This window comes from Artemia sp. Qi Xiang Cuo, chromosome 14, assembly GCF_049724085.1.
Source record: "Artemia sp. Qi Xiang Cuo chromosome 14, ASM4972408v1, whole genome shotgun sequence".
Classification (NCBI taxonomy): domain Eukaryota; kingdom Metazoa; phylum Arthropoda; class Branchiopoda; order Anostraca; family Artemiidae; genus Artemia; species Artemia sp. Qi Xiang Cuo.
The window spans coordinates 68,589,685-68,616,369 of NC_142807.1; the positions used below are offsets into that span (position 1 = coordinate 68,589,685).

The 26,685-nt window shown below is 35.6% G+C and overlaps 1 protein-coding gene across 1 annotated transcript in view; it reads right to left on the reverse strand.

Annotated features, from left to right (window-relative positions):
• LOC148944795 (glutamine synthetase-like) overlaps nucleotides 1–26,176 on the reverse strand; it is a 29,119-nt gene extending 2,943 nt beyond the window's left edge. Inside the window, exons 1-4 of the mRNA XM_089100620.1 lie at nucleotides 26,010–26,176; nucleotides 18,882–19,022; nucleotides 8,161–8,348; nucleotides 3,970–4,109 (exon numbers count right to left, since the gene is read on the reverse strand). Coding sequence (XP_088956746.1) covers nucleotides 3,970–4,109; nucleotides 8,161–8,348; nucleotides 18,882–19,022; nucleotides 26,010–26,123 — 583 coding nt within the window. The 5' untranslated portion in view covers nucleotides 26,124–26,176. The remainder of the gene's footprint in view (nucleotides 1–3,969; nucleotides 4,110–8,160; nucleotides 8,349–18,881; nucleotides 19,023–26,009) is intronic.
• Between the last annotated feature and the right edge of the window lie 509 nt (nucleotides 26,177–26,685).

Consider the following 26,685-nt stretch of genomic DNA (forward strand, 5'->3'; position numbering starts at 1 on the left):
AAAAAAAAAGTCATGAGCAAATTAAATTTCAGTTCAAAAATGTCACAAGACATTTTTTACTGTCACAACATAATGGATGAGATGAGCCAAACAATTGCCTTAGTGTGCTTCACTGTTATGTCTGCTGTTGCATATTTGCTTAAAATAACAAAAAAAAAGTCATGAGCAAATTAAATTTCAGTTCAAAAATGTCACAAGACATTTTTTACTGTCACAAAATAATGGAGGAGATGAGCCAAACAATTGCCTTAGTGTGCTTCACTGTTATGTCTGCTGGTGCATATTTTCTTAAAATAACAAAAACAAAGTCATGAGCAAATTAAATTTCAGTTCAAAAATGTCACAAGACATTTTTTACTGTCACAAGATAATGGATTAGATGAGCCAAACACATGCCTTAGTTTGCTTCACTGTTATGTCTGCTGTTGCATAGTTGCTTAAAATAACAAAAAAATAGTCATGAGCAAATTAAATTTCAGTTCAAAAATGTCACAAGACATTTTTTACTGTCACAACATAATGGATGAGATGAGCCAAACAATTGACTTAGTGTGCTTCACTGTTATGTCTGCTGTTGCATATTTGCTTAAAATAACAAAAAAAAAGTCATGAGCAAATTAAATTTCAGTTCAAAAATGTCACAAGAAATTTTTTACTGTCACAAGATAATGGATGAGATGAGCCAAACAATTGCCTTAGTGTGCTTCACTGTTATGTCTGCTGTTGCATATTTGCTTAAAATAACAAAAAAAAAGTCATGATCAAATTAAATTTCAGTTCAAAAATGTCACAAGACATTTTTTACTGTCACAAGATAATGGATGAGATGAGCCAAACAATTGCCTTAGTGTGCTTCACTGTTATGTCTGGTGTTGCATATTTGCTTAAAATAAAATAAAAAAAGTCATGAGCAAATTAAATTTCAGTTCAAAAATGTCACAAGACATTTTTTACTGTCACAAGATAATGGATGAGATGAGCCAAACAATTGCCTTAGTGTGCTTCACTGTTATGTCTGGTGTTGCATATTTGCTTAAAATAAAATAAAAAAAGTCATGAGCAAATTAAATTTCAGTTCAAAAATGTAAACATAGATGATGAAAATAGGGCAACTTTCTGATTTGCTGCAACACATTCTGATTTGCTGTAATCGAAAATACTAGACATTGAGTTCTAGAGTCTAGAACTCAAAGTCTAGCCAAGCACCTAGTCTAGCGTGTCTAGCTAAGCACCAAATTTTACTTGTGAACGGTCGTTGCCTAGACATTGAAGTCTGGCTAGACACGTGTTTAGACATGGTATTCTAGCTAGCGCATGTGAACGCCGCTTAAGTAATCTTGGGATGCTCAAACGCATTATAAGTGATCTGGTTCCCGTTACTGTGTTATGATGGGTCGACGCATGCGCGTAAATATTTCAACTTACTAAATAAAACACATGCAGCCAAGAGCATAATTTCAGCATCTAAAAGATGGTTCTTTTTAGAAAATTAATTTTAGTTGGAAGTCAATCATATATGATAAAACATGGCATCCTGGTCACTATAAATGCCATTTGGTTGCAAAAGCAGCAAACAAAAGGCTAAGCTTCCAAATGGTTTGTCTCAATCTTCATTTCTGTTTTTGGCGTTTTAACAGATGTGCAGGACAAGGGGGGGGGGGGTACAGAAAACTTTCAAAGGTATCCATATTTGTTTATGTGCATTTTCGTTAAATTTTTTTACGAGGTCTGACAAAAAATTTTCGGGGGGGGGGGGGGAATGAACCCCTGACCCCCCCCCTGGACACGCCCCTGTGGCCAGTAATACGTTTTTGCTGTATGTGAGAAAAGAAACGGACCTTTGTGAACTAAGAGTTTTTAGCGTTTAATTGTATCGGGTATTGCTGACATGGATCATGAATATTTAAAGCCCTATGAACAGAAAAAGTAAACTTATATTAGTTATTGCCTGTTTTTATATCTTTGTCGCCTTTTTTTTCGCTTCTTAAATCCCAGCCAGTGGCGTAACTAGGGGAAAGGGGGGGGGGGTGCACTAGTATTCGAGCGCAACATCCGTTGGGGCGTGTTAGATGTTCTTCGTGAAATTTAGGCCCAATTACCTTTTTTGGGGTGAAATGGGGCGCAAAACTGAAATTTACTTCGGATGCCAAATATATGCCAACGCGTCTGGGCCCACGCCCATCCAACTCACTTGTTGGAGCTTTTTTTTCTTTTATTTATTGATCTTGATTTTCCAGACCCAAATTTGAGCTTCATGCCATTGATTTAGAACGATTAATTTTCTCAGCAAAACATAGCAATTCTTTGCCCATAATTTAATTGCCAAACAAAATACAAATCTCACTCCCAAGAACCCTTGCATTTGGATTCGAATTTAAAAAGCCAAATATTTGCTCAAATTCGACTTTAGGGACAAAATATCTAGAACTTTGATAAAAGGAAAATTCGTTGACCGCTCTCCTTCACTTCACTTCGTGTGAAGTAAAGTGCGTCACTTCACTTCGTGTTTGACTTCACTTCGTGCGGTCAAACATTTATCCCTTCGTTGTAGGAACGTTTAGGTCATTTGGAAATTCAAAGTTACCAATCCTGATATCCCTACAACTAATTGATAGCTACCCTAACAAAAAAAGGGAGCAAAATGGGCATGATAGATCCCTGGATAGTTGGAAACGACGGAAACTTAGAGCTACATTTTTTCTCGGGCACTTGAATTAAGGGGATGGGCAATTGCGTCCCCCCCCCCGGAATGTTTTTATCTTACTCTACAATTTGGACACGCTATTTTTTGTATTAAACTGAAAAAATATTCTTTTTGGTATTTCCATTGAAAAGATCCAATAAACGACAATGTTGTTTTCTACCTAGATTTTCAGAAAAAGATTTCCTCCTATAAAGTTAGAAAAAAAAAAGTTAGAGGTACCCTCTAACTTCACTAACTTTTTTTGTCTTTCTTTTTATTTTATTTTTATCACTGATCCATTTACAGTTGAGGGGATAATACAATAAATATTTTTATTTACGTTCCATGTATAGTATTGCCATACAAAAACAGAGTGATTAATAATAAAAGATCTTCTGAATCATACATTCACTTATAATTTCATACGGGAGAACCAATCAGGAGGGATTTAACTAACGTTCTTTTTATTGGCTTAAAATTTCACAAAGTAGCCAATCAGGTCTAAAAAGGCAGGATTATCGGCTTTCCTGTCTCGCACATGCTTAGGGTTCATACTTAATGATATACGTCATAGATTTTAAACCTATGAAACTAAGGCATGTTTTTAATACACATCTATATGAATATCATCTTGCTTTTTTCTTTAGTATTCTATAGTGCTTTATATTATCTTTTGTTCTTTTTTCTTCCTCTTTTTTGCTCTATCTGCTCATTGTTGTGTTTGATCAGTTCTCAGAAAAGGATTTACATAGAATGTTTTTCTCACCTTACCTGTTCAGAAGGTAAGTCCATAAATTTGGTGCTATACTGCACTAATTTTTGTTTTCTCTTTTTTATTACTAGTCTATTTACACTTAGAAGATGATACTATCAAGATCGTACCCCGGGGGGACGGCTTAGGGGTTTAAACCTTAGGCGTATTTATAAATTCTACCCCCCCCCCCCCAAAAAAAAAACATCCTGGATATGGTCTGGGATATTATGTATAATCTTTTTTGTTACTATTATTTGTCGCGTGTATCATAAGCCTATTATATAGTCTACAGGTTGTTCTACAGATTTTCATTTGTTCTTTTGTACACTACAAAGGAAAAGTTTGCTTGTTTGTTGAGAACTCAAAAATCAGATTAGTAGCGGACGCCAAATTTAAAAAAGAAACGTGGGTGAAAATCAGTAAGAAATTATTTTAAAGTGCGCGATAACACCAGCTTGAAAAGGTGTAGCTTTCCTTTGAAGGTATGTCTTAATTGATCCTTCCTATAAAATAGAGTAGCCTACAATCTCACCTGCAGAAAAATCATGTATATTCGAAGTTTCCAGACTTCCAACAAGCCTCCTTTCGTTATCTTTTCCTTCATGGAGGTCATAGGCTCGAATGTGTCTTAAATGATGTCTTGATAGTTTGTCTATAGCTTTTTCGATCTCTCTATAAAAGAAGAAGATTTTAAAGTCAATTCAACAGCATTCGTGGACGAGGTAGCCCCCCCCCCCCCCAAGTCACTAGCCAATAGTATTTCTTCTCAAAGCTACAGAATTACCGAAGAAGAAATTTGGGGGCATCACGAAGGATTGAGTCTTTCAAGTGTCATATAGATAAAGAATATCATAGGCAGCGCAATCGCGCTGCCTAAGTAAAGAACGATGTTGGCACAATGTATTTTTTTTTTTTTTTCGTGGTCTTAGACCAGGGCACTTCGTATCGAAGGATTTGTCGTAGAAACTTCGAAAAGGGCTCATTCGATTGGAAATTGGAGTGGCTTGTGCCCTTTTTAATTGTCGAAAGTGATTGAAGGGCAACTGCCCCCCCACGCCCATCATACCCCCAAACACATCCAATCAAAATTTTGAGATAGCCATTTTGTTCAGCGTAGTTGATTTCCAGATAGAAATTATGTTTTAGAGGAGAACACTCCTCCACAGCCTTCAGGGCAAGGGTTGTAAGCTATGCTCTGGGTACTTATAAAGTTAGGCTCATTCGATTGGAGACTCAAAGGGCTAGTGCCCTTTTTAATAGTCGAAAGTGATTAGAGGGCAACTAACCCCCTCTCACGCCCACCTTTTCCCCAAACACATCCAATCAATATTTTGAGATAGCCATTTTATTCAACGTAGTTTTACATTCTGGAAAATTGGTCTTTGTGGTCGACAACCCCCCCCCCCCCCCCACAGCCCTCAGTGCATCGGGTATTCAATATGCCCTGGGGGCATCTAAGGTTTTTATAGAACGCGTTATCGTAGAAACTTCAAAAAGGGCTCATTCGATTGGAAATTGAAATTGCTAGCGCCCTTTTTAATAGTCGAAAGTGGCAACTAGGCAACTAACACCCCTTCCACGCCCACCATTTCCTCAAACACATCCAATCAAATTTTGAGATAGCCATTTTGTTCAACGCAGTTTAAATTTCAGGAAATTATACCTTTGAGCAGGACACTCCCCCCCCCCCCACACAGTCTTAAGGGTAATGGTTATAAGTTATGCCCTGGGGGCATATAAATTTTTATTGAAATTTTTGTCGTAGAAACTTGAAAAAGACCTCATTCGATTGGAAATTCAAAGGTGTAGTGCCCTTTTTAATAGTCGAAAGTGATTTGACGGCAACTAACCCCCCTCTCACGCCCACCTTTTCCCCAAACACATCCAATCAAAATTCTTAGATAGCCATTTTGTTCAGCGTAGTTGATTTCCAGCTAGAAATTATAAATTTTGAGGAGGACACTCCTCCACAGCTCTCAGAGCAAGGGTTGTAAGTTATGCCCTGGGGGCATATAAGGTGTTTATAGAGCGCGTTGTCGTAGAAACTTCAAAAATGGATCAACAAATTTGCACTTTACCGAAAAAAATACAAATGAATGTGCGTTATCAGTTTAATATACATATACTGATATTTAGTAATCAAAATGTTAATATTATTTGATTTATTAAAGTTACAAAAGTAAAAGCTTTTTTGCTCGTTTTGAGTTTGACTCGGTTATTTATTGTAATATCTGTTCGTTTTGGGTTTCATTTATTTATCGATGCTGATTTGCGGTAGTTTCACGCTTGGTAGATTATTTTATTTTATTTTTGCTCATTTTTTGTTTAATGGAGTTCTTTACTTTTCTTTGAAAAACTTATTTTGTGGAAAAAGTTTTTTTTCTTTAATTACATCTTAAAACCCTTAAATGCTTTTGGCTATATATATATATATATGTATATATATATATATATATATGTATATATATATATATATATATATATATATATATATATAACAGGGCAATTTCCCAAGAGAGAGGTCTGCTTTTAAATCATCCCCCCCCTTCAATATAAGACGGAGAAAAAATTACACGAATGTCACTTTATAATCCATTTATTTACATACTATTTATTTTTATGTCTATATCGCAGGTTTGTGAATCTTTTATTGAATAGATATTATGGATAGCTGATACTTCCTCGCGAATCAACAGCCTGTGTGGCAAGGTCCAAAGTAAAATATTTTTTTTTACAGCATATTATTGATACATTAAAATCTATACCAGCATTATATTTTCTTCTTCTTGTTTCTATTTTAAGTCACTTGCTGTTATTTATTTCTTCAACTTTCTCAATTCAGCCTCTAAGTACATCAAATTTTTACCTTAAGAGCACAGCCGAAATATACAGTCATGTGCGTTTGTTTCAGAAATGGGACACATCACAGCGCCACAGGCGGACGGTAATCAGCGGACTAAACTATTGATATTGCCTAATAGCGTATCAAAGCGCAGCAAAGGTATATAAATCTGTCATTACGGCACGCGCGAAGGAGGAGCCAGAAAAAAATCCGCTACACATGTTGTGTCCCAGAACTCTTCAATGGAGAACATAGAAATGTGCATCACTGCATATAAATTAATGTATACCTAGGCTGTGCTTATGAGCCATGAACATGGCGAGGAATTTCTTGGGAGAGGGCAGCTGTTCCAAAGAACCAAAAATGGCCAGATTGCCGAAATTTTGTGCGAAATACAATTTTCAAGGATTTACAGGGAAAATCCGGCAAATCTTGAAAATTTCAGCAGGGGTGCAAGGATCAGAACCCCTTTGCACCCCTGGAGAGGATCAACTCCTCTCCCTTCTATACGTACATACAACTAATGATAACTTGATCATATCGGTTATAAATTCCGGTTATTATAACTGACAAATGTCCCTTTTCAAAAATCGCACCTCATTAAAGCTAAATATTAATTAGTTTATAGTTGTTGTATTGTTTTTTTTTGTTGGCGTTGGATCCTCGATGATGTAGAGAATTTTTCATTTTTGATTTATTTATTTATTGTCGGGTGATAGGAGGGTCGCTGTTTCGTGTGGACTGTCGGTGAGTTGACTTCTTTTCCTTATAGATTTATAAGTTTAACACTGTTTAGTATTGTTTATGCCAAGTTTTAATATTAGTCATTTATTCTGTGTCGTTTCCCAAATAACGGGCCATTGAGCCCTTTGGGATATTGTTTTTGTTATTGTTATTTATGGAAATAAATGGAACTTGAACTTGATCTCCTCTCAGCGATACAAGTATTTTTACTTTCCAAGCTAATAATGTACCACCTACAATTGCAAACAGAAAAATTAACTATCATATCAAGAAATCTTCAAATTGGAGTAGCGAATTGAATACAAACATATTCAATTTGAGGACTTCCTATAACTAACTAGCAAAATAAAACATATACGTTGCCGTTTTACAGGGTGTCCTTCCGTCATAGACCACCTCTTTCATAATGACACAAAAATGGCAAATATTCAGCCAAAAAAAATCACTTTTATCCAAATTCCCTCTGCTTACCATATTTTCTCCTCTCCCATTATACTGAATAGTACCCACATTTCACCTAAATGAAAAACCTTGTCGTTACACCATCTTACATAGTAATACATTAAAGATTAGCCAAAGTTATTCATTTTAATTTTTTTTAGTCTTGGCATGACCAGAAAAAAATGTACCAAAATACATCTATATCCGAATTAAGCGTAAATGAGGTTAAGATTCTTAACTGAGGTTGCGGTTGAAAAATCAACATGCTTAAATTAGACATTAATACTAACTTTAAACTACTTAAAAAAAGGGTACTACCCCATTATGCGGGCTCTCTAAAAAGTCAAGTTTGGTTAATGCTAATGAAATAAAATAAAATAGGATGAATATATAATAGTTAAGGAACAAATTTGGGCTATATATTTGCACATTAGGGGGGGGGGGGTGGAGGTGTTGTGGGGGGTAAAGCATACCATATATTAAATACGTAACCTAACCTAGCCTAGATACCCCCCCCCAAACCCCAAAAAACCACAGTTTAATATCGTATATGCAATGAAAACCTTGCTATCATTGCCTGCTCTATAACAGTTAAGACGTCAAAAACGGGTTTTATCATTGCCTAGTCTATAGTGATTAACCCGAGAGGCCCGCGTAATGGGATAGTACCTAAAAAAGCTTGAAAACAAAACTTACAAAATGCCATTATCTTCTCTCATAGCTTTGGTGGAAAAATTTGTATGAAGCCCTGATCCATTCCAGTGACCTACCATTGGTTTGGGGTCAAGAGATACGTTTATCCCGAAATCTTCAGCAACACGATGTAGAATATACCTAGACACCCAGAGGTCATCAGCCATAGTGATCCCTTCACATGGACCAACCTTCAAAGAGAAAAAATATTTACTGAATTGTACTGTTGCAATATAAATTTTTTCACTTCAGTAGGGCTCGAGTTTGATTATACCCTCTGCTGCTCAAGACGTCGTCCCATATGCAGTGGCAGTTTTGGCTTCTCTTGCACCCTGGGCGCAACCTTGATTAGCGACCCCCCCCTCCGTCTCCCAGATAATTTTCAGGCTAAAGTTTAACAAAATTTGCGTTTATAAAAAATTATTTTCAAGTTATTAATAAACAACTTATGTTTAAATTTTTTTAGTTTATTATTTAAATTAGTCAATTATTTAATTATTATCAATGGTTATTATTTAATAATTTTTAACTTATTTTATTTGTTTAATTAATCAATAACTATGAATTATTTTCATTGATTAACTGCGCTCACAAGTTTATTTCAATAAAAATAAATTTAAAAAATACAAAATAATTATAGCCGATAGATTATTTATTTTAAATTTCGAATCCATAAAATTCCGCGCAAGAATATCATGTTCCCTCTCTGTCTTTCCCCTAAAACCGCATTTTCCCATGTGTCTCCTCTGTTAAAAATCGAATTGCAATAAAAAATATGCAGATATTGAATTATTCTAAAAACATTAAAATTTTATCACAGGTCCTGGACACCTATTCTGCACGGCTACAAGTATGTTGGCCTAAATTTGACTGCCGCTAATATATATATATATATATATATATATATATATATATATATATATATATATATATATATATATATATATATATATATATATATATATATATATATATATATATATATATATATATATATATATATATATATATATATATATATATATATATATATATATATATATATATATATATAGCAGGCAGTCAAATCAATTAGGCCAACATGCTTGTAGCCGTGCAGAATAGGTGTCCAAGGACCTGTGATAAAATTTTAATGTTTTTAGAATGTTATAATGTTTATATATAATATATATATATATATATATATATATATATATATATATATATATATATATATATATATATATATATATATATATATATATATATATATATATATATATATATATAGCGGCAGTCAAATTTAGGCCAACATGCTTGTAGCCGTGCAGAATAGGTGTCCAAGGACCTGTGATAAAATTTTAATGTTTTTAGAATGTTATAATGTTTATATATATATATATATATATATATATATATATATATATATATATATATATATATATATATATATATATATATATATATATAAATATTTATATATTATATATATATATATAAATATTTATATTATATATATAAGTATTTGTCTTTTATATAAAACACTCATATATAATATTGAAATTATTCTTGCAGTTCCTATTCCCCTTTATATTTCAATATAAGTCACCTACTTTCTGTGTTTCTTCGAGTTCCTGTCCCCCCCCCCCCAAAAAAATACTGCATAATTATCTACTTCGGATCCGTCTCCTCTTCCCTCTCCTATTTGTGGGGTCTACGGTACATAGTTTGTTAATTGGTACGGGGCCTTATGTTTAACATTTAGCATTTACATGGGCGCACGGAAGGGGGGAAGCTGCCCCCCCCCCTCCTAGAACTTGAAATTTACATTAGATATGGCTGAAAAAGCAGATGGTTGAAAAAGCAATTAAAAAAGGTAGATGGCTAAAAAAGCAGTTGATAAATGGTAGATGATTGAAAAAGCTGGGAATAAACAGCTGGAATGACAGAATAAAAGTCAAACAAGAAGCATCCATAATGCCTTGGAAAGATTTAGCTATAATCCAAGAAGATTGATTAATACTGAAGCTTATTGTGATGATTTATGATTCTTGGTGATTACTTATTAATAAATATTTCATAGGTATGATAGAACTAACTGGCAATGTAAAGTTTTGCGAACGACCAATATAACTTCAGCCCCCCGCCCTTCACCACAGAATCCGCTGCCCCTCCCTAGATAAGAAGCTACGTACGCCCAAGAGCATTTAAAAACTTGAAGAAAAAGGAAAACTGGTTTCGTTTTAATTGTTTTCATATTTATACAGTAGAAACAACCGGAACCAGTTTTGTTTGTGTTTGTCAATAGTTGCGCAATTTTATCAATTGCGCAAAAGGTTTGTGGCCAATCTTTTCTCATGCTAAACAGTGTCAAATTATCATAGGCGTCTATAAACGTCTTAACTGACACTTCTGGATTAGTAAGTACGTAATAAAATGAACCATGTCTACGTAATTTCGTTTTACTCAGAATGGCAAAATTGCGCCATATTTTTTAGTTGTTTTTTTTTACATCACCGCCCTGAACTTCCCAGCCCATTAGTTTCGAAAAATTTGATTAAATACTTCGCGATTTTGTTGCTGCACAATTAACGTTCTTCTTTTCACTCTGACATAACTTGGCGTAAATTTTTAGTTTTCCACTTTTCAAAGTTCAAAAATACTCAAATCTATGCCAAATTAATCTCATTCTAATTTGGAACGAACTGGTTGGGCAATGACCAGAGCAAAGGGCATTTACACTGTGGTTGAAGCAACTCAAAAGACGCTATGTTTACAAGACATGTATTTTAAAGAAGAGCAGGAAAACTCAAAAGATAAACTAAAATTTAATTTAGGCATTAAAGGAAGGACAAACATTTTTTTCCGATTTCCCTTTTCTAACTACTTCTTCGAATGAGAAAAAGGGATATTTGGGAAGATCCCTCTGAGGTAAGATTTAAAACGTAAATTTTGAAATTAAAAAGGATTGGAGTTTGGAAGAGAAGTTTTCCTATCTGTATGGGGAATCTGGCGAAAGATACCAAAACAGAGAATCAGCAAAAAGTACTTGAAATCAAAGTTGTTTTGATGAAACCTTTTCAAACAAGGTTCTTAGCATTTAAACTTTCGACTTAGATGGTCCTAATAGGACGATACAATCAACATAAATGCACATCATCCATAAATCTTAATTTTTATCAATAAACATGATTATAATGTGGCTTGTCATTACATAGTGTCATAATAGGAATGGCAGATAGTATACGGCAACTATGTAGATATATATAGATAGTATAGTGAACAGATAGTGTAATATATTGACAGTATAGTAAGTCTATGTAGAAATATGTAAGATGTGAACATCATTTCATTTCTTTATTTTCTCTATTTCGTATATCCTACTGCATTTTGTTAAAGTACCAATGACATTGGAATAAAAATATTTGTTGGCCCCTGGAACCATCTTAGGTCTGTTCGTAAAAGAAAACTGCAATTTTCTAACATTTTACCTTGGTTTGTTTAAAAAATGTAAAGTTATTATGGCAGCAATCAAAATTTTCAGTGTTGCCGGGTTAAATCGTAAAAAAAAAAAACTAACAAAACTAGTTACTTAAACATGGCAACGTTTTTCGTATGTAAAATTCAAAAATCAACAATGTGTTGATTCTCAAAGACAACTAGGCCTTTAAAGGAAAGCTACACCTTCTTATACTGTTTTGTGCCACATGTTTCTAGTTTATTTTTAACCCCCTCCCCTGTTTTTTCTTTTAAATTTGTCACCTGATACTACCAAAACTGCCTAATTTTCCGATTTCAATAAAATTAAATTTCCAATTTTTCTTAATTTTGGAATAATGTATATGGTTATTCAAGTTATCCAAACAATCAGATTTCATTTTCACCGTTCTTGTCTCTTTTAAGTCAATTACCAGGAAACTACCAGGAAGATATCGACAAAGTCGCCTACTTTCACAGCAATAAAACAAATTGACACATGATCCGTAATAAAATTATACATCTTGGTTACATAATTCTAGAGCATACAAATTCTCTAATTATAAAAAAATCTTTTCAACTGAAAGTAAGGAGCAACATCAAAACTTAAAACAATCAGAAATTATTCCATCAGTAAGGGGGCTGCCCCTTCCACGATCCTCGGTCTTTACAATAAAATCTCATAAGTTATTTAAAAATACTTCTCAATTATATTCGATGGCCCTTGTGTTTGAGCAGTATCTCATAAAGAATTATAGGTACTTGTGTATTATATGATGCACACTCGAGAAGTGAAGTTTGGTAAATGCTAATGAAAAAAAAATATGATGAAAATACAACACTTTAGTAACAAAGTTATGAAAACTACCACAAAGAATTATGGAAGGGGGCCAACCAGAGCAAATTATATTAAATACGTAACCTAAAATAACCTGCCCAAAATATCCACTAAATGTTTAATTAAAATTTAGTTATAACGTAGTTTCCCAAAGTGCCGAAGGTATTTATCTGGTATATGTTGTATGCTTACCTTTGTTATGATATGCTTGTGCCGCCTGTAATGCTCTCATTGTATTGCTTGCTATGTGCTTACGCTTGTTGTTTTGTGTTGCAGGTCGGTTAGCTTCAATAAACTGATTTAAACAAATGTCTCTCATTGAACACAACATGGTGTCAGAAAAATTGTCAAGATGGACAACTCTACGCCTTCACCTCGTTTTGACTGGGAAGCAGCCAGTCATGAATCATGGAAAAAATTTGAACAACATGTGCGGCTAATGTTCACAGGCCCTTTAAGTGGAAAAACTGAAAAGCAACAGTGTGCATATCTACTTCTGTGGCTTGGTGAAAAAGGTCGAGACGTATACAGTACTTGGACATTGCAGGCAGAAGAGACAGATAAAATTGCTTGCTACCTAGAAAAGTTCAAGGAACATATTTCACCATCTGTCAACCCAGTCTTTACCCGGTACAAGTTTCACAAGCGAGACCAAAGTGTGCATGAATCAGTGGAACAGTATATAACAGCCCTACACGTGTTTGTTAAGGATTGTGATTACCCAGTAACAACCATTAATGATATCGTGAGAGACAGAATTGTTTGTGGAATCTTATCACCAAAAATTCGAGAGAAACTTTTGTCAGAAGGTGGTACATTAGTACTTTCAAAAGCCATAGAAATTGCTAGAGCCCATGAGACAACCCAGGCACAGCTCTCAACAATGGCAGATGTTTCAAAAAATGTGAATATCAAACAGGAGATCGATAGTCTACATAAAAGGAAGCAACACCAGTCAGCATATGCTTCACAGCCTAAGCAGTGCTACTTCTGTGGAGGGCAATATGATCCAAATCACAGGTGCCCAGCAAAATGAAAAATTTGTTCAAGTTGTGGACACTCAAATCACTTTGCCAGAGTCTGCAGAAGCAAATCAGTGCATGCTGTTCAAAGTGGAAATGCAGCTCAGATCGACCGAGTATTCATCAATACACTCTTTGTGGGATCTGTCGGAAATATAAAAGGAAGCCAGCCGACTGCAGAAATCATTGTGAACAAACAGGAATCGAAGATTAAGTTCAAAATCGATACTGGAGCAGAAGCCAATGTCATGCCAGTTGATCTGTTTCAGAAAATTGTCCCTAGACCTGAATTGAAAGAGACCAAGCAGATTCTTGTTGCATACGGAGGTACGAGAATCCATACAGTACTCGGGATATGTATGCTGTCATGCACATACAACAAGGCTACCACAGGTAGATATGAATTCTTTGTTGTAAAAACCAAAGCCATGCCAATACTTGGCTATGAAGCATGCGTCGACATGGGTCTTGTGAAAGTGGCAGGAACTGTTGAGCAAAATCATGAAACGCTGTTCATCCAGAAGGTAAAAAAGACTTTGCTGACGTCTTCACTGGCATAGGCGAACTGCAAGGTGAGTGCACCATACATCTGAAGCCAGATGCTGTGCCAACTGTACATCCAGTGAGACGTATACCATTTGCCCTTCATGACAAGCTAAAAAGCGAGTTAGACCAGCTGGAAAAACAGGGTATTATACAGAAAGTTACAACTCCTACTGAGTGGGTAAACTCAATTGTCACCGTTGAAAAACAAGATGGGTCTCTGCGTTTGTGTTTAGATCCAAGGGATCTAAATAATGCTATACAACGACCTTATTACCCCATGCCAACTTTTGAAGACATAGCTGCACGACTTCATGGTCACAACAGGTTTACTAAGCTAGATGCCAAGTCTGGGTATTGGATGCTCAAACTGTCAGAACCATCGTCATTGATGACAACTTTCAATACATCGTTTGGAAGATATCGATACATGAGAATGCCTTTTGGGATTGTGTGTGCTCAGGACATATTCCAACAGAAAATGGAGGAAACGTTCAACAATCTAGAAGGTCTAGGTGTGATTGTGGATGACATAATAGTATCTGGTAAAGATGACGAGCATGATAGAAACCTTTTGAGCGTGCTAGAGAGGGCCAGAAAGGAAGGAGTGAAATTCAACCCGGAGAAATGTATATTTGATGCTCACAGTATCCCTTATTTTGGCCATGTCATCACAGCTGAAGGCATAAAGCCGGATCCAAGGAAGGTTCAGGCTATAAAGGAAATGCCATGTGCTACAAGCAAGGAGGAGCTCATGACGTTTTTAGGAATGGTCAATTTCCTATCTCGTTACATTCCAAATCTTTCGACTTTGAACCACTCATTAAGAGAGTTAGGAAAGCAGGATACATTCCAGTGGACAGATGTTCACAAATCAGAGATGGAGAAGATCAAGGTTTCTATTTGTCAGAACCTAGCTGCATTTGATGCTCAAAGTAAGGAAGTAGAGTTGAAAACAGATGCGTCAAAACATGGCCTTGGGGCAGAGCTTTTAACTCACGGACAGATTGTAGCATTTGCCTCAAAAGCATTGAATGAGACAGAACAGCACTACTCACAGATTGAGAAGGAGCTGTATGCAATCATGTTTGGCTGTCGGAAATTTCACCAATACATTTATGGTCGAAAAGTCAAGCTGTACACAGATCACAAGCCTTTGGAAACCATTCTGTCAAAGCCTTTGTCTCAGGCACCACCAAGGCTGCAAAGGATGATGCTTCAGATACAGCCGTACGATTTGGAGGTTCACTACATTAGAGGCAAAGATATCCCAGTAGCTGATGCCCTGTCAAGACTGCACACATCTGAAGAAAGCGACGATTTTCAAAATGAGATTGAATTTCATGTAAACTTGTTTGTTAAGCACATACCTGTTAGTGATACAAAAATGGAGCAAATCCGAAAAGAAAATCAGCGAGATCCAGTCATGCAAACCCTCATCAAAGTGATCCAGGAAGGGTGGCCTGTCGTCAGGAAGTCTTGTCCAAGAACTGTTATCCCATACTGGAATTTCAGAGAAGAGCTAGCGGTTGTCGATGGCTTCATCTTGAAGGCTGACCGAATTGTCATTCCTTTAGCCATCCAGCCAAACATTCTCCAGCAACTGCATGCATCCCACATGGGCATGGAAAAAACCAAACAGAGAGCGCGAACTGTGGTTTTCTGGCCTGGAATTAACCATGAAATAGAAGAGTTTGTAAAGAGCTGCGAATCGTGTGGGAAATATTCACCAAACAACCCCAGAGAGTCTTTGCTTTCTACTCCACTACCCCAAGGCCCATGGGAAGCTATCGGTGTAGACCTTTGTCAATTGGAGGGCAGAAACTACCTCATTACCAGTGACTACTATAGCCGGTTCATCGAGATTGACAAGTTGAACTGCACAACTTCGTCGGAAATCATCACCAAACTCAAGTCACATTTTGCTAGATATGGCATACCGTTGAAGATTCGGTCAGACAATGGGCCACAGTTCTCATCCAGTGAGTTCCTTAGTTTTCTGCAACTGTACGACATCCAGCTCTGTACATCAAGCCCGAACTTCCCACAATCGAATGGACATATAAAAAAGGCAGTAGACATTGCAAAAAGAATCATGCAGAAAGCAGTTGACTCCAATTCGGATCCTCATCTTGGTCTTCTTGAGTACAGGAGTACTCCAATCAGTGGATCTGCATCACCAGATCAACTGCTCATGAGCAGGACTCTAAGGTCGATTCTACCAACTATCCAGCTGCGTCCCAAGGTAATACCTAGAAAAGAGATCATCAGGGTTCATGAAAGAAACCAGTGTAGGCAGAAAACCTACTATGACCGGCATGCGAAAGACTTAGCTATGCTGAGTCCAAACCAAACAGTTTGGATGAAACTGTCAAAAGAAGATAAGCATTGGAAGAAAGGGATAGTTCTGTCAATGCCAGAGCCAAGATCTTATCTAGTACAAACGGAAAACGGAAATACTTACAGACGAAATCGCGTGCATTTGAAGCCTAGATTGACTGCGCCGGGGGAAACGGAAATTAACATTCCAAACGAACTTGTAGACTCAGATGAGAGCCAGTCCATTGCGCCGGGTCCATTACTTGAGGGTACTGAGTCCCCTGAAAAACTAGACGCTACCAGTCCGACTATTGCTACTCCATCAAGGTTTAGAGTTGATGAAAATGCTGATGTTCCAGACACACCGTTTGCAACTCCGAATCCGGTTCCAGTGAACAGTAATAGGAATTCTAATACGAACGGGACTCTATTTGGGCCACGCGTGTCAAGATATGGAAGGCCCATAAAACCAAGACAAATTTTTGATCTGTGAATAACTAAATGGAACTGTGGTTCTTTACGATAGTGATTATGATGCTTCAGAAGAGTTTTGTTTTTTTTGTTTTGTTATTTGTTTTTTTATTTTGTATGTGAAGGAAGATGTTGTATGCTTACCTTTGTTATGATATGCTTGTGCCGCCTGTAATGCTCTCATTGTATTGCTTGCTATGTGCTTACGCTTGTTGTTTTGTGTTGCAGGTCGGTTGGCTTCAATAAACTGATTTAAACAAATGTCTCCCATTGAACACAACAGTATAGACCGCGTGAAAACTTGGTATTGTCTCATCTTCGCGATACAAGTTCTCGGGTGTGTATTATATAATACACAAGTACCGAATTATGACATAAAGTCAAACTTTGGAGAAAAAAGTAAGAATAAGAAGACAATATATACTTCCAATAAAAAAAAAAAAAAAAAATCATCCAACAAATATAATGTACTGATCCCCACAAAGGTTCCATAGCCTGTAAAAGAGGGGGAAAATACAAATACTATTCACACACTAGCTCATGGGGAGTACATAAGAAAAAAATAATAAAAGAGAGAGTGGCAGAGGGAGAGATAAGAAGGGAGAGAGAGAGAGAGGGAGAGAGAGACATCTACTGTTTCATGGAAAATCTAAAATTGTACTGTGATCATTTTATTGTAGTGAAAATAGGTGACAGTGTCCAAGCCGTAGTCACCATGGTTATTGTCTGTAGTAAAATTTGTGATTTAAGAAATAGTGATGCTAAAGGAATCCGATTGAGAATGAAGTTCACAAAGGTTCACTCCCTATAGGATCAACAATCAAACACACTCGGAACCTTCTCGTAGACTACCTTCAAAGAAAAATATCGGCTGCATATGGACACGTTATCTCCTGTTAGATGCACTTTAATCGCAAAGTCTTGTAAGCCTTTTGAAATGCTGTTACCCCTCCTCAAAAATACTTTACGCTACCCCCTTCTAGAAATTTCTTTCTAACCCAGAAAAAAATTAATCCGTTCCTACTATTTCAGATTTGCTAAATACCATCTCTGTTTTCCAATTTGGACAAGCAACCCTTTCTCGTTAGAAATTATGGGGTTGCCGATCCAACCATTACACTTTAATGTGTATCGGGTAATAATAAATTACGAGTGGAAAGCCATTTTATATATGTAGTATAACTGAAATTTATTTAATAACCGTAATTCGTATTCTGTTTGTCGCTGTTTGTTTTTGTATTCTTTTTGTTGTTTGTTTTTTTTCTTTCTTTTTTTCGTGTCCGTCTTTTTATGTATGACGGTTTATCAATAAATAAATAAATACAGAACTGCATAAATGCCAAATGTTCAGTAATTAATCCATGTGAAATCCAATCTCAAGGACCCGTAGAATTTATTCCTATTGAAAAGCCAAATCCAGGCCATTTTCAAGGAATGGGAGTGTCAGTATCCCCTCAATTTTTATCCTAATATCCTATATTTCATTTCCAATATCATACATCCTAATATCCATTTTTTTTTTAAATTTGATTCTAAAGTTATCGCAATCCCATCTAGACGATTTGAGAGTAAGCTAGAACTTTTTAAACCTGGCCGACTTTCAAGTTTGTTTGTGTAACGTGTTCTACTAGAAAGCACAAATAAATTTCATGTCAGCTAACTTATAAAGAGGCAGAGGATAGGTAAATAAACCTTCCATCAAAGGATAGGGGCAGCTTACAAGAGTGGGAACTGGCACTAGTGTCGGCAAACAATCCTCAATGACATCTAGCATTTGGCAACACTTCTTTTTTTTTCAGTAGAATAATAACAATAATTAACTTAATTTGTTTGGTTGGTAAGGTTAGTGTAGTATTAAGTGTTTCATCTTAGTTCCAGATAGAAGAACGATTACTAAGCTTGAAAAATGTAAAATGTGCTAGGTAGCGTTGATGTTTTTTGTAAGTTACCCATACTCTTTGTCTTCCATAGTAAAGTATAACATACATAGTTTTACTCAAAGATAGTGTGGCTCATAGAGAGCGTAGTAGGACTACACATAACTATAGAAATAGTATATCAGAATTATAGTGTACCTGGTATTCCCATTGGCTGGGCATAACTTCAGCATTTGTACCACAAATTTGAATACCAGCAAACAGGCAAGCACGATAATGGGCCTCCACGATGTCTCTGCCAAAGACCTTATTTGCACCAACACCACAATAGTATGGACCCTTAGAATAAAATATAATATCAATTTGCCTATATGTAATCAAGCACCGCCTCGAAATTGGCTTCGAGGGAGATGGGTTAAGTCGAAACAACCCAAAAAGTAGATTAAATACCCGCTTATCAGAAAACACTCTCTTTAACTCTCTTCCGACACACTGCGTTTCCCAGAAAACCTCAGCAATGTTGCGGATTGCAGACGAATTTTTCCAGGTTTTTGTGGAAAAAGTAAACCCGCTTGCGTTATTCTCCATTGCATGCAAGAAGACGTCCTCACGTGAATAGCTAACAGTTTATAATTGAATGCATTAAAAAACTTGATTATTTCTGTTAGATTTTGTAGAAATTTGCGGGATTTTCACCTGTTTCAGCTGATATTAGAAGTTGCACAGCAACAAATAGATTGAAACTCATATTCTGTAAGATAAGGTAAGGACAACTGCGACTTTTCCACGTTGTGGCAACGATTTTCAAAGTCTTTTTTGCAAATTAAATGCGTATAAGTGTCTGATTTTTTTCTGAAATTAAATGCGTAATTGGAATTGCGTTTTTTTGCATGTCGCTTCATGTGGAATGTGAGGGTAGCATTTAAACAAGATCAAGTAGCAAATCAAAGAAAAAGAACGGAGAAAATACCGAGATGCCCAGAAGTACTATAGCCTCTAATATCCACTAAAATGACAAAATTATTCCAACGTTTTATTTCTCCAACGTTTTTGACAAATCAGACTACATCGTTAGCTAACTAATACTCACAGTTTATATAATTAGGCAGTAAGTTTACCGCAGATGATTTCTGGCTCTTCCTTCTCGGTGCGAAAAAAAGCTCCTCCCACTTATTTCTGCACTCATGGGTTAGTGTGTATTCGTCAATCAATGAGAAATGGTTACAAAGTGCATTATTCGTAATTGCGAGAGCAGAAAAAAATTTGCTGAGTCAGTCAAGTGGTTTGCAAGTGTCCCATCTCACAGGTATGACTTAATTTATACGCAAATTATGACAATCTATTATTTATATACAGTGGAATCAACTGATTGGCCTATGTAGGATTTTACAAAAAAGGGGGCGGGGGGTTGATGAAATTTGTGATAATAGGGAAATTTTTATTTCTTCTAATAACTGGTGGACTAGGTGTGATGGTTTCAGGGGCGGATCCAGGATTTTTTAGGGGGGGCGCAAAATAGGTTGATCCGATAAACTTACGTTAGGAGCAAGTTTAATTGATGCAAACGTGCGTTAATTAGGTAAAGTACACTACTTTAGACTACTTTAGGGGGGGGCACCCCTTGGCCCCCCCCCCTCTGGATCCGCCACTAGATGGTTTATAATTTTTTTTTTCACGTCGTGATGTTTATTTTCTACGATATTTATTTTCTAGATAAGACTAGTTTCGTTTTCAATCAATATTTTCGTTTGAAATGGGCAAACCATTCCTGAACTTTAAACAATAAACTCCTCTGTTTGAAAATCTTTGCCCTTTGTGAATTTAGATAGCGGTAAGCGTTCCTGATTGAGACCAATTTCAGGACTTGGGTTCTAATTATTGGTTGCTGTGGTAAAAGTTGCCACAATAGCCAAATCCAAGAAAATACCAAACGTCTGTTAAGAAGTGTTTTTCGTAAAAGCCTTAGGGAGTTTTCAGAAAATTGAGGGAGTTTCAGAAAATTAAGAAATTTTTTAAAACTTCCTTAATCTCCTTAATGAGCTCCTCAGTACTACAGACAATAAAAGTCAAACCAAAATCAATAAACATATGTGAAAAGTGGAAGTGACTATATTTAATTTAGCTGCAAGTCTACATTAATGCCCACCACGTAATTTCCCTTTGACAAAAAATTGATAAAACTTTTAAGACTAAAATATCAATGCAAAGCACCAAATGTCATAATCAAATGTCATCGCTTTATGGCATTGTTCAAGTAAAACTTTTTTTTAACTGGATTATCATTGTAATTTCATTCATTGTCTTTCTTTCCATTCTTAAACCAATGTTATATTTACTTTTTGCATTATTACAGCCCACTATATATACATTTATATAAATTTATATCAGTGTTACAGCCATACCAATTATTCTCTTTTCCTTTTTTATTCTTTAATAATAATTTCTGGTCGTTTTGAGTTTGAGTTATTGTAGGCTACTATTTCTACTGATCTTAAGTTTAATATGGCCTTTACTTTTCTTTAAAAAAAACTTTCTTTTTGTAAAGTTTTCGTAGTATATATATATATATATATATATATATATATATATATATATATATATATATATATATATATATATATATATATATATATATATATATATATATATATATATATATATATATATATATATATATATATATATATATATATATATATATATATATATATATATATATATATATATATATATATATATATATATATATATATATATATATATATATATATATATATATATATATATATATATATATATATATATATATATATATTTATTTCGGCGCGTACAAACAGCTCCTCTCATTTGATCTGCCATCAGCGGTCCAATTACCCTGGAACACGTATTTTGGTAGAAACTTTCTCAAAATGCCTTTGAAACCAACTTGAGACTTCCAAACCTATTTTTAATTCCTAAAAACATCTAATAATAACATTGCACTACTAATTACCAATTTTCATGTATGTATTGGAATAAATTAATTTAAAATTAGTGTCTTCAAAATTAGTGTTCCAACCTTGAAGCCAAGTTTCGCGTTCAAGAGAGATCTGAGTTGTCAGCCCGTGAAAAGATCTAATGTCACTTATGTTTATACCGGTTTATACATTCTCTGGAGCAATCGCACCTCCGTCCAGGTTCTTATAATGGCTGAAATAGGGAAAGATCCTACTGCTATTATATATGCTGTGCTAATACTAGACAAATAATGTAGCACTCTTCTCTCACCGAATTGCAGCCTCATCCGAATTGCGTCTGGGTCAGTTTTTTACCTATGCTGCCATAAAACGTCGCTAATTGCCGCAGATGGCAATGCTGCCAATAATGTGTCAGATATAATACTCGTACCCGCAACCCAGAGTGGTCGCGCTTGCGCCAAAGTGCTGCTCCAAAAAGAAGCTGTTTACCTACAGTGAATATACAACAATCAAACAGTTCGCGATAACGAACTGTAAGTAAGGAGCGACCCGGCTCAAAAGTAAACAAAGCTCTAAAAAACGGAATTTTGATACCAATAGATACATCAAAAGAATCAGATTTTTATTCTGATTTCAAATATATAAGTTTTACCAAATAGTTTTATCAAATATATAATATATAGTTTTACTTATCAAAAGTTACACCTGAGAAAATTTGCCTATTTTCGAAAAAAGGGGAAAACACCCCCTAAAAGTAATAGAACCTTAATGAAAAGCGCACCATCAGATTCAGCGTATCAGAGAACCCTACACTAGAGGTTTCAAGCTCCAACCTGAAAAAATGTGAATTTTTGTTTTTTTTTTGCCAGAAGAAAGATCACGGATGCGTGTTTGTTTGTTCGTTTTTTTCCCAGGGGTGATCGTATCGACCCATTGGTCCCAGAATATCGCGGTAAGGCTCATTTGAACGGAAATTAAAATTTCTAGTGCCCTACTTAAGTGACAAAAATGGAGAGCAGCTAGGCCCCCTCCCACGCTCAATTTTTTTCCCAAAGTCACCCGATCAAAATTTTGAGATAGCCATTTTGTTCAGCATGGTCGAAAAATATAATATGAACTTTGCCCAATGTTTACATGTAGTATTGTTTATTGGGAAGCATACAGATGTTTTCAGGGAAATTTTTCTCTGGTAGGGGGGGGGGGGGTCAGGGGTTACGTGGGGGATCTTTTCATGGAGGAAGTTTTCATGGGGGAAGAGAATTGCTATGAAGACGCCAGATTTATCAGCATTATTAAAAAAAACGACCAGAAATTAAATTAAAAAAAAACATGTTTTCGACTGAAAACTTTTCAATATCAAAACTTAAAACGAATAGAAATTATTACGTATATGATTGGGTTCGCCTCCTAGTCCATACCTCGCTCTTTGCGCTAAAGTCTTTTTTAGTACTTTCATAAGAGCTATTTATTCTAATTAAAGGCCTTTGTGATTAAGGGATCATTCTTAAAGAATTGAAAAAAAAATCGAGCTTTAGCGTAAAGAGCGAGGTATTGACTAGAGGGCGAACCCCTAATACACGTAATAAAAACATACGAATATAGAAGTTCGATATGTAAGTTAATTCGTAAATTACGAATATTTATTACTAATAAAAACGTCCGTAAATAAAGAGAAAGCCATTTAGCCAAAAAAAGGTAAAATTAATATGCAAATTTCGTTTTAATTATTCATGTACGGTTAGCCAAAATCAAAACCTGCATTAATTTAAAAACGTTCAGAGATTAAATTAAAAAAAAAATTAACTGAAAGTAAGGAGCGACATTAAAACTTAAAACGAACAGAAATTATTCCGTATATGAAAGGGGCTGTCCCCTCCTCAACGCCTCACTTTTTACGCTAAAGTTCAACTCTTTCTCACAACTCAATTTTTTAAAACAATAAAAAACTTAAGCGTAGAGAGCGAGGCGTTGAGGAGAAGATAGCCCCTTTCATATACGGAATAACTTCTGTTCTTTTTAAGTTTTAATGTCGCTCCTTACTTTCAATTAAAAAAACTTGTTTTTCTATATAATATATGACAAAAAAAAACTATAGACCTTTCATGTCATTTACAAAATATTAACCCCGAAAATTTGGTATTGTTATCAGGTTACACTAGTTTTTAGTCCTTTTCTTGATTTGCTAAGAAACTATAGAACTTCCAATTGTGCATGAATCAATGGATGGATAAACAAATTAGCTTTCATCCTCTACATAAACGTATCCTATGTCGTCCTTGGCGTTCGTTAAAAACTCAAGAAGTCGTTAGAAAGCGTTATTTTCGACATAATACCTTAATTTAGGTATTTTTTCCGAGACCACACTGCCTTTCTATAATGATAAATAAATGTTCCAATGGGGATAAGTCCATTTACTAGACAGTGAAGATAGATACAAAACTCTGGATGTTTCGATCACATGTACAGCAATCGTCACCAGCAGAAATACTATAGAATACGTCATCAGCAATATTTCTGCTGATGATGATCGTTGTACATGTGATCAAAACATACAGACTTCTGTATCTATTTTTACGGTCTAATAAACGGACTTATCCCCATTTTAACGTTTATTTGTTAGAAAACGTTAGCTTGTTAGAAACCACTTATGCTTTTCTAACAGACCCTAAGAGAGACTCAATGCTTGACTATACATTGTTATAGAAAATGAAAGCTGACTTTTCTTTTCTCAATTTATTGATGAGTGCATAATTACTGAAAACTCTATAGCTGTTTGGAGAATCAGGAAAAACCCTCGCAACGGCCGGAGCATTTTGTGGAGTGATACTCACTTCTCACTCAAGTGGCGATTGTGTTGAGAATATCGTGGTATAGCATTAAAAAAAAAAAAAAATTAAAATGTAACATTCTTTTTGTAAAATTAAATAGCTTGACTCATTTAATTAGTTTTACCATTACTCTGTCGGATTTATTTTTGTATTTACTTATGTTGTTTGGTTTTGACGCTAACACAAAGGTGATTAATTAATTTGTATTCCAAATGGATCAATTATCCAACCCATTTGTTCAGTAGCTAACGAGTATCTCCCTAAATTTGCTTTCATTTTTTATAACTTTGCATAACAATTAAAATGCTCACATTTTCTAGGGCAGAACAATCACTAGGTTAATACCTACGAGGGGCTTCTAGACCAGGCCCGCTACGAAATTTGGTTATCTTTGCAATACCGTTTCTGTATAAGCCACCTTTTTCTGCTCCCTCCCTCAATGAATCATTTTTGTCAATTGTTAAAATGTTGGCCAAAAAGAAGTCCAGTGTGAGTTCAGTGGGAAATCCCAGGAAGATTTGTTACAACATTAAAGAATTGCCCATTTGTGTGAACACTACGGCTAGATCAGTACAAAATGGAAGTCCCAAGGACATCAAAATGAAATAAAAACAGCCATAAATAATAAAAAAAGGGTCTGTTCTACTTGGAAACGGCAATTTTCTGAGACTTTTCTCCGGTTGTTTCAAGATTATAAATTTTTTTAGGGCAGTATCCCATTTTTGTCAGTGTTGCCAACTAACTAGCTAAATTTGGCAACGCTTCCCGTCCATAAAAATTCGAACATCAACACTATGTTGATTCACTATGTTGACACACCAGTGACGAAGACAAATACACATCAAAGGAAAGCTGCATCTTCTTAAGCTGTTTGATGCCTCATATTTTTAATTTTTTTTTAGCGGATTTTTTTTTCCCCACATTTCTTGTTGATTATTTTTGTTTCTTTTTATTGTCATCCACTGCTACCAAAATCTACATAGCTGCATATGATGGTCTTCTTTAGTAAAATCAATGTCAATTCTCTTTATTTGTTTAGGTTACCTATGGTAGTGTAAGTTTCTCCTTAACCAATTAAAACAATAAGATTGCATTTTCACTGTCCTTGGTACTTCAAGATTTAGCAGGAAGTCGAGCCTCAAATACACAATCACCTGGCATTTCGGGCATGGCTCCCTGCCAAATATTAAACTGATATAATCTATTCATAATTTCATGCGTTTCTCCTTTCTGTTCTGACGAATTTTTCCTGTCCCTCACGTCCTAGAGTCAAAACCATCGTCAGCGTCAACTAGTATACTACCCTACCTACCTTCACTAACCAACTTCATTCAATGCACTAGCCTACCTAACGTCACTACCCTTTGATACCAGCTAGTGCACTGCCCTTCCTAACTTCATTACCCAACTTCAGTTAATGCACTAACCTACCTAACTTCACTACCTTTTAATACCAGCTAGTGAACTACCCTACCTAACTTTACTATCCAACTTCAGTTAGTGCACTAGTTTATTTCAATTGAGCAAAAGTTTATATTTACTTGAGGGCCAGGGAAGCCATTTTTGGGCCAGCCAAAAGGATGGTTGTCCATATCTAAGAGTGTATATTCCTGTTCAATACCAAACCATGGATGTTGATCTGCAGCTTTCTGCATTGCTTCAAGGCATGTCTTTCTATGGTTCGTCTCTGAAATAAATTGGTTTTAGAGAGCAAACGAAAAAAAATTATCTCCCTCGCCAAAGAATGGACACTTAAAATAGCTGGATCATCGACGATTCAAAAAGAGAACACAGGGATAAGAAAGGGCTGGTATCACTGACGGTTATCGTGTGAGGACTTCATTAAACAAAAAGAAAGTTTAAAACAAATACGATAATTGATACTGTTATTATGTTATGTAGCAGAATTAAAGCTAAAATTTGTCAGTAATCGATAATTCTGAAGTCTGCACAAAGCGCTAGTTTACCACTGCTAGCAACTCCCTGAAGCCCCAAGCCCCCTGAGGCCAACACAGGTCCGTACGCTCCTTCTCCATCCCAATCTATTCAAAACCTTCCTTTTTACACCCTTAAAGAAGTTTCTATTTCCCTTAAATCTTTCCTTACGACACTCTCCCACCCCATTCGGGGACAACTTCAAGGCCGTATCCAAGGGGGGGGATGGGGTTTGAAGCCCCCCCCCCAATTTTTGTCTGACTCGTAAAAACGTTACAAAAA